Source organism: Salvelinus sp. IW2-2015, linkage group LG17, assembly GCF_002910315.2.
Source record: "Salvelinus sp. IW2-2015 linkage group LG17, ASM291031v2, whole genome shotgun sequence".
In the NCBI taxonomy this organism is placed as follows: Eukaryota; Metazoa; Chordata; class Actinopteri; order Salmoniformes; family Salmonidae; genus Salvelinus; species Salvelinus sp. IW2-2015.
The window spans coordinates 19,721,462-19,735,386 of NC_036857.1; the positions used below are offsets into that span (position 1 = coordinate 19,721,462).

A 13,925-nucleotide genomic window follows, 5' to 3' on the forward strand; every position below is an offset into this window, starting at 1 on the left:
TTTGGTAGGCAAATGTGGTGTTACCTGGCTTACACAATGCAGCCTGGTTCATTATGTAAATCTTTGGGTGATAAGAAATCTTTGAAAATTCTCTCACGCCAATGGGATGTTGTTTTATTCACAAATCACAAACATTGTATAGATTACATGAAAATACTGAAGGGAACACATTTAGGAAACTCATCCTTTTTACAATGAGAAGCCATTGCTGACAGCAAAGAGTTAACTGCCACACTTCTTAAGAGGGGCGGGAAGTTACAGATGTAGTCACGGAGTTGCTCATACACCTGTAGCTAGGTAGAACCACATTCATCATACTGTTTACCTAGGTGAAAATAGCTCCTTATAAATATGACCTGAAGTCACATTGAAGCAAGCATTCCTACGCGCACACCCTCTGGCATGAATTTGTCAGTATAGTGAGAACTTTATCACAGATAAGGCTGACTGGCCATGATGACCAACAACCTCGCCTCACACCCCACCAAGCAAGCCAGCTGAGGATTCTCTCTCAACTGTCAGAGCAGAAGAAAGCACTCCGACCACCTGATAGTGTTTGAGACACGGCTCCAGGTATCCTGCCTAATCACCCTCTCTCTCTCTGACACATCACTGCCTCATGACCTGAGGGCCACAATCATCTGTTACAACCTGACGACTGAAACAGCCAACCAGAGAAGACCACTAGAAGAGAGCCTACATATTAAACTCATCCACCACCAGAGGAGCTTGGGACTTGAGCTTCTGCCCATCTGCATTGTGACTCACTGTGGAACTCTTCAGCACCTGTACAAGAAGTCCATTGACAGACGTGAAGACAGATATCCAGAGTGACAGTCTACCAGCTCAAACACCATCAGCAGCCTGCTCCTCTGACAAGGTATGTCTACGGACACGCCTGGGTTTGGGACAGATATTGAGGTGGATTTTTTTTAGAATGAAGTGGTAGACTGTCTTGAACTATGCAAGGTGGGGATGGTGGAGATGATGATCAGTATGATTACTATGAGTTATATTTTTGAGGATAACATACTATGGAATCAGTTTGATAGGAAGACTTTCAGACAGGGATTTACACTGTAGCAGTGGACTGTTGGAGTGTTGTATCTACCGTGCCACTCTTTACAGAAGGGGTCACAGTTGTACTGGACAAAGTGTCATCAAGACACTGATGAAGTATGTTTGAAGGAAACAGTGTATTCACTTTTTCACTCTGTTACTGTTTTTTGCAATTACAAATTCACTCAGATTTTTTTGCAATATCAGAGGTGATTCTCTTTCTTGTGGAATTTTCATGCACCTCGGATATAAAGTTCATGTGATCTGTTTCCTTTTGATACATTGACATTTCTTTGTTTTTCCTTGCATCCATGGAAAGTGCACCAAACTGCTTTTTAGTACGCACAGGTTAATCACACACCTGCAATGTTTTTCAGTTTTATTAAGCAGGCCCCAAGGGACACCAAACCAGTTCAACAGGTGTAATGAGAGTTTAACCACCCTGTTCTAATGAATGTGTGCCTGAATTCTGTTTGGAGGTTTAGACGACACACACACATATGCACGCACACACACACACTGAGAAATTATTTTTTAATGCTAGTAAAGTATCTAGATAAAGAAATAGGTGTGAATTTAAAGTAGCCCTCCCTTTGTTTAATGTGTAGGGGAATGCAATGAGTAATACATGACCAAATATCTTTCATATCGACTGAATGCCTCTGATATCACGTTAGCCATTGTTATCTATCAAGGTGTATTTTTGAACCCAGTGCTTTGTTCTAAAGAAGTATTTATTTCACGTGTATACTATAGTCACACACACGCACACATACCCACCAGGAAAACATAGAAATGGAGCGTGATTGTAAGACACTACCTTCTTCATTAGAATTAATATATCTCAATTCTCAAACTATTAAAATATTCATGATTTGTACATGGTGTTATACTCAAACAATACTTTCCCTTTATTGAACTATTTCATTTTCCATAGAAGGCCCCCATTTTACAGTTTTTGGTCCTCCGGCTATTTTAACTTCCCTGTAATAACTCACCAATTATGTTACACTTAGTATTGGAAATGATAAGCAATCAGCCAAAACCCCTCAAGCACTAAATAGTAATATAAACCTAAACGCATTTCCCACTTTATCACACAAATGCACTATACTGTCATTTATACACCTTAGTGTCAATAGCAAGAGACAGCACAAGTCATACATAGGTTGGTACATTCTGGTTCTAGTGCACAGAGACACAGCACTTCTCAACAGTCTCAATATTGAATGTATGTCCAGTTTTTCATCTGAGCCCTCCTATTTGCTGGATCATTCTATACTATGTGAATACGGCCAGGGCAGTATTATGAGCTGTTGCGGTTAAACCAGCACGTCAGAGGATACAATGCCACCTCCACCTCAGCTGTTACTCACACCATTGATATGGGCTGGGTTATTTATTGTCCACCTTTTGTCTAATATGCTGTGAGGGCAGATACTTTCATTTTGCAATTAACCTCAAATACGTTTTGGTGACCTAAAAAACTTAACRCTGTCAGTGTCCACCAGTACCTGAGCAACCAGCCAAACACCCCAGGGCCTCAGTCTATAAGTGCTGATTCAGCTATCATGGATACAGTATTGCATGACATTGTGGACATTTATAGAAATGAACTTACTGTATATTAATGACAGTTTTTTTCAATGATTTTGGTTCAAGTACTGTATGTGGTAAATTTTCACAAATCTAAGTAAAAAAATCTAAACAGGTCATCAAAATGGCTCATGTTTCAAAACTCTAAGCACATTTTCAATTGACTGAGTACGACAAACAAATCTTCAAAGTCACTTGCTCCGTGCACCAAATCACTCTTTCAATTTGGATACCTGTTCATATCTGCTTTCAAAATACAATATTAAAATGTTTATATGATTTTCTTTTCATTTGTTGACAATACATTTAACTATCACTTTATCAATCTGCTCAAAACTGCTAACTGCTGAATCAAAATCGCATATCAATTTCCTCCCGAGTGGAGCAGCGGTCTAAGGAACTACATAGCAGTGCTTGAGACGTCACTACATCCTGGGTTCGATCCCAGGCTGTGGTACAGCCGGTAGTGACCGGGATACCCATGAAGCAGCGTACAATTGGCCCAGCATCGTCCTGGTTAGAGGAGGGTTTGGCCGGCCGGGATTTCCTTGTCCCATCTCGCTCTAGCGACTCCTTGTGGTGGGCCGGGTGCCTGCAAGCTAACTTCGGTCGCCAGTTGGATGGTGTTTCCTCCAACACATTGGTGCGGCTGGCTTCTGAGTTAACCGAGCAGTGTGTCAAGAAGCAGTGCGGCTTGGCAGGGTTGCGTTTCAGAGGACGAATGGGACAAGACTGTAATTGGATATCACGAAATTGGGGGAAAAAGGGGTTAAAGTACCAACAAAAAAAATAAGTGCTGAACACTGTACAATTCAATATTTTTACATCATAAATGTATCAATTGAAATCCATTTATGTTGGAAAGTAAAACCAAATCATATATGGATGTGGCTGTAAATACTACATCATCGTCCTCCATCAGCCAGTGTGCTTCAATATTTCAAAGTGAAAAGAGGCACTATGTGCTACCATTTGGAATTATATATTCCACTCATCATCTGAATTTTTAGAAATGTGTATCTTGTATTTTTTGCTATTGGATTAAAAGGTAGTTAAAATTAGTAAATGGTGAGGCTATCATTATTTTGTCCTGTGTGGCTCAGTTGGTAGAGCACAGCGCTTGCTACACCAGTGTTGTGGGTTTGATTCCCACAGGCGACCAGTTAAAAAAAAGTATGAAAAATGCATGCACTCACTACTGTAAATCACTCTGGATAAGAGTGTCTGCTAAATGATGTAAATGTACATTTTATGTATTGATGGCTAAACAAAATGTGCTCATGGTATTTAAACGAAAATCAAATCATCATATTTATTGGTTGCATACACATATTTAGCAGATGTTATTGTGAGTGTAGAGAAATGCTTGTGAATATAGTGTGAGAAATAACACACACACACAAAAAATAATACTGCAAAGTTGCTTAGAAGCCAGGAACCAGGCGACCATGTCTATCAATGCCATTTGATTTTTATGAACTCTAATCAAGAGTTCTGAACATAAGAATGGGGACATTACAAGTGAATTAGTTTAGAGTTTTGTAGTTTTGAAAATACACCACTTACATCTGAAAAATGTGCCAAAGTGATTGAAAAGAACTGATATACAGTGCCTTCAGAAAGTATTCAGACCCCTTGACTTTTTTCACATTTGTTACGTTACAGCTTTATTCTAAAATGGATTAAATAGTTTTTCCCCCTCATCAATCTACACACAATACTCCATAATGACAAAACAAAAACTGTTTTTTAGAAAGTTTTGCAAATGTATAAAATAAAAAAAACTGAAATATCACATTTACATAAGTATTCAGACCATTTACTCAGTACTTTGTTGAAGCACCATTGGCAGCAATTACAGCCTTGAGTCTTTGGTATGACGCTACGAGCTTGGCACACCTGTATTTGGGGAGTTTCTCTCATTCATCTCTGCAGATCCTCTCTAGCTCTATCAGGTTGGATGGGGAGCGTCGATGCAACGCTATTTTCAGGTCTCTCCAGAGATGTCCAATCGGGTCGTTGTCCTGTTGGAAGGTGAACCTTCCAGGTTTCCTCCAGATGTGACACTTAATCTTGGTTTCATCAGACCAGAGAATCTTGTTTCTCATGGTTTGAGAGTCTTAAGGTGCCTTTTGGCAAACTCCAAGTGGGCTGTCATGTGCCTTTTACTGAGGAGTGGCTTCCATCTGGCCAATCTACCATAAAGGCCTGATTGGTGGAGTACTGCAGAGATGGTTGTCCTTCTGGAAGGTTTTGGTACCCTTCCCCAGATCTGTGCCTTGACACAATCCTGTCTCGGAGCTCTAAGGACAATTCCTTTGACCTCATGGCTTGGTTTTTGCTCTGACATGCACTGTCAACTGTGGGACCTTATATAGACAGGTGTGTGACTTTACAAATCATGTCCAATCAATTGAATTTACCACAGATGGACTCCAGTCAAGTTGTAGAAACATCTCAAGGATGATCAATGGAAACAGGATGCGCCTGAGCTGAATTTCAAGTCTCATAGCAAAGGGTTTGAATACTTATGTAAATAGGGTATTTCTGTTTTATATTCTTTATAAATTTGTAAACATTTCTAAAAATCTGTTTTCACTTTGTCATTATGGGGTATTGTGTGTAGACTAATGAGGACAAAAATGTATTTCATCCATTTTAGAATAAGGCTGTAACAACAAAATGTGGAAAAAGTCAAGGGGTCTAAATACTTTCCGAATGCACTGTATTCCCATTGATTCTTGAAGAATATAACTTAGAAATGTCTCATGAGTTTACCCCATCAGAACCCAAAATATCAGCTTGTTTTAATCAAATGTTTGTAAACAATCTAAAGGTAAACAAGTGCTGTATAGCCTCAAAACATGGTTAAAATTGTTATTTTGATATCATGGATGGTCAGTCCTTGCATCCATAGCTCTGTCTATGAATTTGAAAGTGGTTACATTCCTCCAGGCCCATCCCTCAGTTTCTTTTTTAACCAAAACAGAGGGCAGGTGACACTTTGTTATTGTTTCAACTAAGGATTCTAGCTTTTAATGGGACAATGCTACTTACTTCACCCTAGATTATCACCAGTGATTATAATGGATAGACTGGATGTCAGTATACTCACATGTAGTTTAATTTAATGCAGTAGCACACAGTCTTGACATTACACGATGTCTGTTACCTTATGTTTAAGTGATAATGTCTGAGAAGCCGGTGTTTGGAGGATATATTGGCACGGGTGTTGTTAGGCCCGAGACGAGGCATTATCACTATTGTATAACGGTAGCCTATCGGTAAAGGGCGCTGGGTCAGTGTCCGAAAGGTTGCTGGTTCAATTTCCAGAGCTGACTAGGTGAAAAATCTGTTGATGTGTCCTTGAACAACGCACTTAACCCTAATTCCCCTGGATAAGAGTGTCTGCTAAAATGTAAATAACAATTTACATATTTTAATTAAAAACATTATTTTTATGAATTTATTCATACTATTTCATCCTTCCACGATATATAGATATATAGTACCGACACAAATCTAAGGTTGCTAGCCAAGGCGGCTGGTCGTTTGTTCTATCGGTTCGGTTGCCAGAGACGCGACAAGGTCTTAAATCTTTTTGTTCTGTATCTATGGACGTGACCCAGTCCTTCGTTCTATTGTCAATGTTCTTATTGCTAGCTGGGCAACTACGGCTAATTTACAGTCACGTCAAACGGTGCAGCCAGAATAACAGCAAAGTAGCTGCATTTGCGTTTGTTTAAGCTGTTTTCTAGTGACATTTATTTGGATACATCCATAACAATGAGGTAATGATGCGCGATTTCGTCTGGCATAGAAAATGTGCTCTCTCCTCAGGACACTGTTGTTCAGAGGACCTAGCCAACAACACAGCTAACACAATCACTTCAAACTAAAGCTGGAAAGACTGCAAACTGGCCTCATTTCGTTTAGTTTGACCTGTGTTCTATTGACATTTGCATACATCCATAAAGATTATGCCAGCAGATTCATGATTTTGACTGTCTGAGAAAAGCTGTCTGCCTGTCTGTCTGGTCCAGACACTTTTATTACTATGGGACAGCTGGAGATCGAAGTTGAATATTGCAACAATGTTGCAAATGTTGGAGAGACAGACAGTAAGGTTTATACAAATATCCGCTGTTGTTAACTAAATGTTAGTCTAAAAGAAATGTGAGATAATGTCTAGATGCTTTTTATAGTGGAGATCAAGTTTATAAATTGCCTGCCTGGGCTGATGAGACAGTGGATTGCGCAGTCAGATGGAACAGAGTAAATAGGCATTTTAACATCATAGATTTAGCCAGTGGTAATTTGTGGAATAGACACCATCTGGAATGCATTTTTAACCAATCAGCATTCAGGAATCGACGCACCCGTTGTATAATCTCACAGAACCAACTATCAAACTAACTGTCATTTGTCACTTGTAGCGTTAGGGTAAAGCCCATTTATGCTTGATCTGTAAGTGTGGTCTCAGGCTCCATGTGGAGGATGTGACGTAATCGGAGCCTCTGGAGGCACGAAGAGGCCAAATTGAGCCCCTTACTGCATCGCTGTGCGCCTCCCACATCTTGTAACAATGCAGAGAGCTCCTTATAGCTCCYCACTGACATGATTAGTTGACAGTAGAACACAAACTCACTTCCTTGACAACGTCCCTCACTTCTGCTCCGCGAAGCGCTTGAAGTATGAATGCCTTGACTTCTGCAAAGGCCATATCCCCGTAAAATCTGCATGGCCAGTACACACCATGCTCTAACGTGCTACTCTACATAATGAAGTGTTGTTTTTATGAAAATAGATTGGTTAATTCAAAATTTCAAAGAAAGTACCAACAGAACAAACAACATTAATGAAATGTCATGTTTGCTTTAGGATTACTACTGTTTAATATTTTGACATTTGGATATGGTTTCAATTAAGCATGAAGACAGCACTGTCTGAGGGAAAAGCTTGCCTTGTGAATTGAAAAGGAAAATAAGCCAGTCAAACAAAGTGACTAGAAAATTGTAATTAGAAAGTGTCACTCATGGATGACAGTTGATTTTTTTCACCTGACATGATAAAAAAAKAAACATTTTCTTACACCTGACATTTGCTGTGTCGATATGTGAACAGTTTGCCATCAAGTTCGCTATTGTTTTGAGACCTTTCGGAAAGGATCTTTTTTTTTGTATCCAGTATAAATCCCTTTATATAACATGCCTGATTAAAGTCTTCCTTTCTGATCTCCAGCACTGTTGAAGCTATGGGGAGTCCAGGCTGTGACCGTGTGGGGAGCACAGTGCCCCTTCCCCTGATGAGTTTCAATGACTACCCCTACAGTGTGTCTGCCCTGAGGGCCTGGGAGGAGGAGGACACCAAGCCGCCCCGTGGACTGATAAGTGTGCCTAAACACACCGCTTCTGAACGCAGCCTGCAAGGGGTGTTCCTGCCCTGCTCTGACATGCTCCTCACTGAAGACAGCTTGTGGCTGTTGAAGAAGAAAGAGGCAGCACCCCCTGAGCCCCCCTGTAAGCACCTGGAGCAGTGCCCTGTCATCGACAGCCAGGGCATGGGGGTGGGCCTGGGATTGGAGGTCCCCTCTGGGCTAGAGGGACAGGTGGAAGAACGCTGTCTAGAGCAGGTCCAGAGCATTGTCTTGGGAGAGGTAATGAAGGACATAGAGACCGCCTGCAAGCTGCTCAACATTACCCCAGGTAGGAAAACTGTTTAACTACGAAGTTATTGTGTGCCTGTAATTTGTTAACATATTGTTACCATGGTATTACGGTTATTATTACTGTTATTACTGTGCAGTAAACTATGCTACTGTTTCATACAGTGCCTTCGGAAAGTATTCAGACCTCTTGACTTTTTACAAATTTTGTTATGTTACAGCCTTATTCTAAAATGGATTTAAAAAAATGTAATCCTCAGAAATCTACACACAATACCACCATAATGACAAAGTGAAAACAGTTTTTTGCAAATGTATTAAAAATAAAAAACAGAAATACCTTCTTTACATGAGTATTCAGACCCTTCGCTATGAGATCAATTGATTGGACATGATTTGGAAAGGCACACACCTGTCTATATAAGGTCCCACAGTTGACAGTGCATGTCAGAGCAAAAACCATGACGTCAAAGGAATTGTTTGTAGAGCTCTGAGACAGGATTGTATCGAGGCACATATCTGGGGAAMTGTACCAATTAAATGATGCTGCATTGAAGGTCCCCAAGAACACAGTGGCCTCCATCATTCTAAAATGGAAGAAGTTTGGAACCACCAAGACTCTTCCCAGAGCTGGCCGCCAAACTGAGCAATCGGGGGAGATGGGCCTTGGTCAGAGAAGTGACCAAGAACCCGATTGCTTCAGTGAAGCATGGTGGTGGCAGCATCATGCTGTGGGGATGTTTTACAGTGGCAGGGACTGGGAGAGTAGTCAGGATCGAGGCAAAGATGAACGGAGAGAGATCCTTGATAAAACCCACTCCAGAGCACTCAGGACCTCAGACTGGTGTGAAGGTTCACCTTCCAACAGGACAACAACCCTAAGCACACAGCCAAGACAACGCAGTAGTGGCTTTGTGACAAGTCTCTGAATGTCCTCGAGTGGCCCAGCCAGAGCCCGGACTTGAACCTGATCGAACATCTCTGGAGAAACCTGAAAATAGCTGTGCAGCAACGCTCCCCATCCAACCTGACATAGATTGAGAGGATCTGCAGAGAAGAATGGGAGAAACTCCCCAAATACAGGTGTGCCAAGCTTGTAGCGTCATACCCATGAAGACTTGAGGCTGTAATCGCTGCCAAAGGTGCTTCAACAAAGTATTGAGTAAAGGGTCTGAATACTTATGTAAATGTGATATTTCCGTGTTTTTTTAAAACTGTTTTTGCATTGTCATTATTGAGTATTGTGGGTAGATTAATAAAGATCAAAAAAACGATTGAATCAATTTTAGAATAAGGCTGTAACTTACCAAAATGTTATAAAAGTCAAGGGGTCTGAATAGTRTCCAAAAGGGATAGACCTCATGTCTCTATAAGTCTCAGGGTCTGTCATGTTCACCACAGTTAAACATGTGACCTGTCACTGTCTGTAGAATGACAGAGAATAAGGATGAAAGAGCACTGAGAAAAGTCTCGCAGTTGAAATACCCCATTATCCACTGTCAGATCTTACTTATAGGAAAGCAAACAAAACAGTAAAGGTCACCATTTACTGTAGGGTGCCCTTTTTTTATGCGACATTGCGACTTCTATGCTAATAAATAAGACTTCTATGCTAATAATATATTATTATTATCACTGCATTGTTGGGAAAGAGCTCTCAAGGTAAGGATTTTACTGTACTGTTTTACACCTATTGTATTCTGTGCACGTGGCGAATAAACTTCAAAACTTGAATAAACTCTGAAACTTGAAACTTGAATACCACTGACGCTGGGCTAAGCCCAATGACAGAAGTGTCTGGGGCCTCTCCGCCCTGTGCAAATGAAACTGTTGACAATTCATAATTTCACATGCCTCATTTCACATGCTCACTCACTACCTGTCATAGGGAAGACAAATATCAGTTCAGAAATTGCATACAGTACAATGTACCTCATCGCCTCTGCAGAACCCATGGAGTGGAACTGTGGGAACGTCCAGAAGTGGCTGCTGTGGACAGAGCACCTGTACAGACTACCCCAGGTGGGAAAGGTGTTCCAGGAGCTCAGTGGGAAGGACCTGTGCTCCATGACAGAGGAGGACTTCAGGCAGCGCTCAATGCAATGTGGAGACCTGCTGTTTGCTCACCTGGACATCTGGAGATCAGGTAGGGCAACTGACAACCTTGAACGGATCTGTTATTCAGACTGTGGTATATATACACTGAGCATACACAACATTAGGAACACCTTCCTAATATTGAGTTGCACCCCCTTTTGCCCTCAGAACAGGCTCAATTCGCTGGGGCATTGACTCTACAAGGTGTCGAAAACATTCCACAGGGATGCTGGCCCATGTTGACTCCAATGCTTCCCACACTTGTGTCAAGTTGGCTGGATGTCCTTTGGGTGGTGGGCCATTCCTGATACACATGGGAAACTGTTGAGTGTGAAAAACTCAGCAGCATTGCAGTTCTTGACACACTCAAACTGGTGCACCTGGCACCTACTACCATACCCCATTCAAAGACACTTAAATCTTTTGTCTTGCCCATTCACCCTCTGAGTTGCACACATACACAATCCATGTCTCAATTGTATCAAGGCTTAAAATACTTATTTAACCTGTCTCCTCCCCTTTATCTACACTGATTGAAGTGTACTTAACAAGTGACATAGCTTTCACCTGGATTCAACTGGTCAGTCTATGACATGGAAAGAGCAGGTGTTCTTAATGTACACTTATACACTTATATTATAATATGGCATATATTTTATTTATGGTGTGCGTAATTCCATAGAAAATAATTTAATGTTTTATAGCCACAAGCCAAAGGAGTACTTGGCTCATTCACTAAATAGATTGTACTGTAGTTTTCAGATATTTTCTTAGTCTTATGTTGAGATAACAAATGCGTAATCCTGTTCAATGTTGTTTTTGTCACAGCTGCGTGCATGAAGGAGTGTTGCACACCAGGAGATACCAAGTTACATGGTGCTGAGGAGACGTGTCCAGAGGCTGACTCATCCTGCTCAAGCCAGCCCATCCACCTGTGGCAGTTCCTTAGACAGCTGCTCCTCAAGCCACACAACTATGGACGCTGCATCCGCTGGCTCAACAAGGAGAAAGGTTAGTGGGCAGGGAAAAAGGGGGGAGTGCAGACAGGTGTATGGTGTACATTTTAGCCTGGAATTTCAGCCTGTTCAGGTGGGATAGAGTTTTTGGCCCAGATCATGACATCACAATCTGATCTGATTATTCTGACCAATGACCAGTCATCTTTTATTTTGCATATGATTCCTCCTACTTTGAAAGGGTACGCGGGGTAGGCTCTAGATTCAAGACGGTCCGATGCGCCAATCAGGGCGGTGTATGCAAATATATTTAAATTCCTATAAACACGCCCACGGGATCAGACTGAGCATTTCAATGGCAAAAGGTTATTTTTATGAAATAGACACACACAGTAATTTATTAGAAATATAGTGATGATTTAAAAGCTCAAATAAAAAGACTGGATGGGGGCTTTAAAGCTCAAATGTACACTGTAAGGGTGAGAACATTTGGCCATGTGAACTGACTTGGGTTATTCAACATTTGGGGCTTACTGTCCATTGGTTGCTGAAAAAAGTGAAATGTTCCATCTCTTGCATTTTATTTTTCCTTTAATCATCAGGTATCTTCAAAATCGAAAACTCGGCTCATGTAGCCAGGTTATGGGGCCTCAGAAAGAACCGTCCAGCTATGAACTACGACAAGCTGAGTCGCTCTATCCGACAGTACTACAAGAAGGGCATCATCCGCAAGCCTGATGTGTCCCAGAGACTGGTCTATCAGTTTGTCCACCCTGTATGAAGCTGTTGAGCAGCCAGCCAGAAGAGGAGAACACAAGTGGTGATGACTGGTGACAACTAACTGAAAAGAAGCCTCTAACTGCTGTTTTAGCTCCAGCATTAACAATGCACTGTATAGACTGCCTCCTGCATTGTGCACTCCTGCCTAATTTCAATATTCTTATGTGTAACCTGATTGCATATGGGAATTTATTGTCACATTGCATTAGATATGTAATGTTTTACATTTCCAATATTGTTGAAACAATTTTAATATTAATTGTCCAATATTTCATTTTCACAAATGTCAATTCCATATGTTTGTATACTTTTTCTCTGATTATGAACTCACATTAATCACCAGTGCATCAGCTACTATTTATTTCTTAATTTGTAATGGTTGCTCTTTTTAGTGCCATTTACATTTCAACATGTCCCTCCTTACAACCCATAGCACTTACAAATGTTACATTTGACATAATTAGTTCTCTGAAGCTTGCTTTGGAAACTACAGTGGACTAAGCTATGGTGAATATATAATGTCCTATAGAATGGATTAAATATGTTCACTGCTGATCTCTAGTAGCAGTCCAATGTTAAGGCCACTTCATAGGTCACAGTCACAGCTGTTTACCCCATACAGTAGGGCCAATTATGATCCTGATGTAGATTTGTAATATCACAGATCTCATTGAATTGAAATGATTTGACTCCGGTGCCCATTCCCTGGCGGAAGAATACAGTCTAATAGGAATTAGTGAATACAGTGAACTACTGTAATATAAGCACTTCAATACCACTGCCACATTTCAAGTGCTAGGAACTGTATGTAGAGTCGAACACCTGTGTCAGAGATCTAGTGACTGGATACATACAAATGTTGGAATATAATATTGAATATTTATAATGACAATGTGTAAGAATGTGTTTAAATACTGAATGTGTTTAAAACAAAGCAGCCTTTTTCATCAAGCACCCTAAGACTACAATCATAGCATATCATAACCCAATATGCACAGTCAAAATCCATTCAAAAAACACACACAGGACACAAAACATTTTGTTTGTATTCTCAACAAACTTGTTTTCCCCTTTCAAACCAATATCGTAATATTGACACCATCACAACAACTTTGATTCAGAATATCATCCTTATTATCATAATCATCTTTATGCATATTTAAATGAACCTTGTGTTACATTAAGATGAACAGGCACTACACCAGTTAGGAGATCAAATTACATCACTAACTAGAAACATACACACTAATACAGGAGTTTCACGACATGAGCCGTGTCCCCCTTCTGTGCATAAGGAAGAGAAAAATCAACATAAAAAAGCATTTACATATACACCGTTTTTACTGCCTCAATGTAGTTAGGTTTCATTTCCAACTCAACACAGTTGTACAGTTACAATAGAATATAATCCTTAAATTACATCATCATATACAAATCTGACAGCGTGGGGTAACATCACGCTCTTATATGGTACATTGACAGTTCCATTGCGATGCAATTCATACGATATGGTACCTATTACTTTATATGCTTTCCATTGCTGTTATTTTGTTGTAACACATTTGCATGTATGACACTACATTTTGTCTTAGTATTTGATCACTTGCATTTTTTTTATTTACAATTACACAACTCATACACGCTGGATGATAAAGATTTTTGTTTCCCAAAAAATATCTACCCGAGGTGTGTGTGTGTGTGTAAAGGCTATAAGATAATTTGATGATATTAGTTATTTTTGCTGAGCAGTTTACACTAAGATACATAACTTG

General features: G+C 40.4%; 1 protein-coding gene across 1 annotated transcript; it reads left to right on the top strand.

The window, feature by feature from the left end:
* The first annotated feature begins 355 nt into the window (after positions 1-355).
* On the top strand, positions 356-12,495 carry LOC111977080 (SAM pointed domain-containing Ets transcription factor-like). The gene is made up of 5 exons (XM_024006380.2): positions 356-880; positions 7,897-8,360; positions 10,269-10,466; positions 11,246-11,428; positions 11,976-12,495. The coding sequence occupies exons 2-5, from the start codon at positions 7,910-7,912 to the stop codon at positions 12,152-12,154; spliced, it is 1,011 nt and encodes a 336-aa protein (XP_023862148.1). The 5' UTR covers positions 356-880; positions 7,897-7,909; the 3' UTR covers positions 12,155-12,495.
* Positions 12,496-13,925: the final 1,430 nt, after the last annotated feature.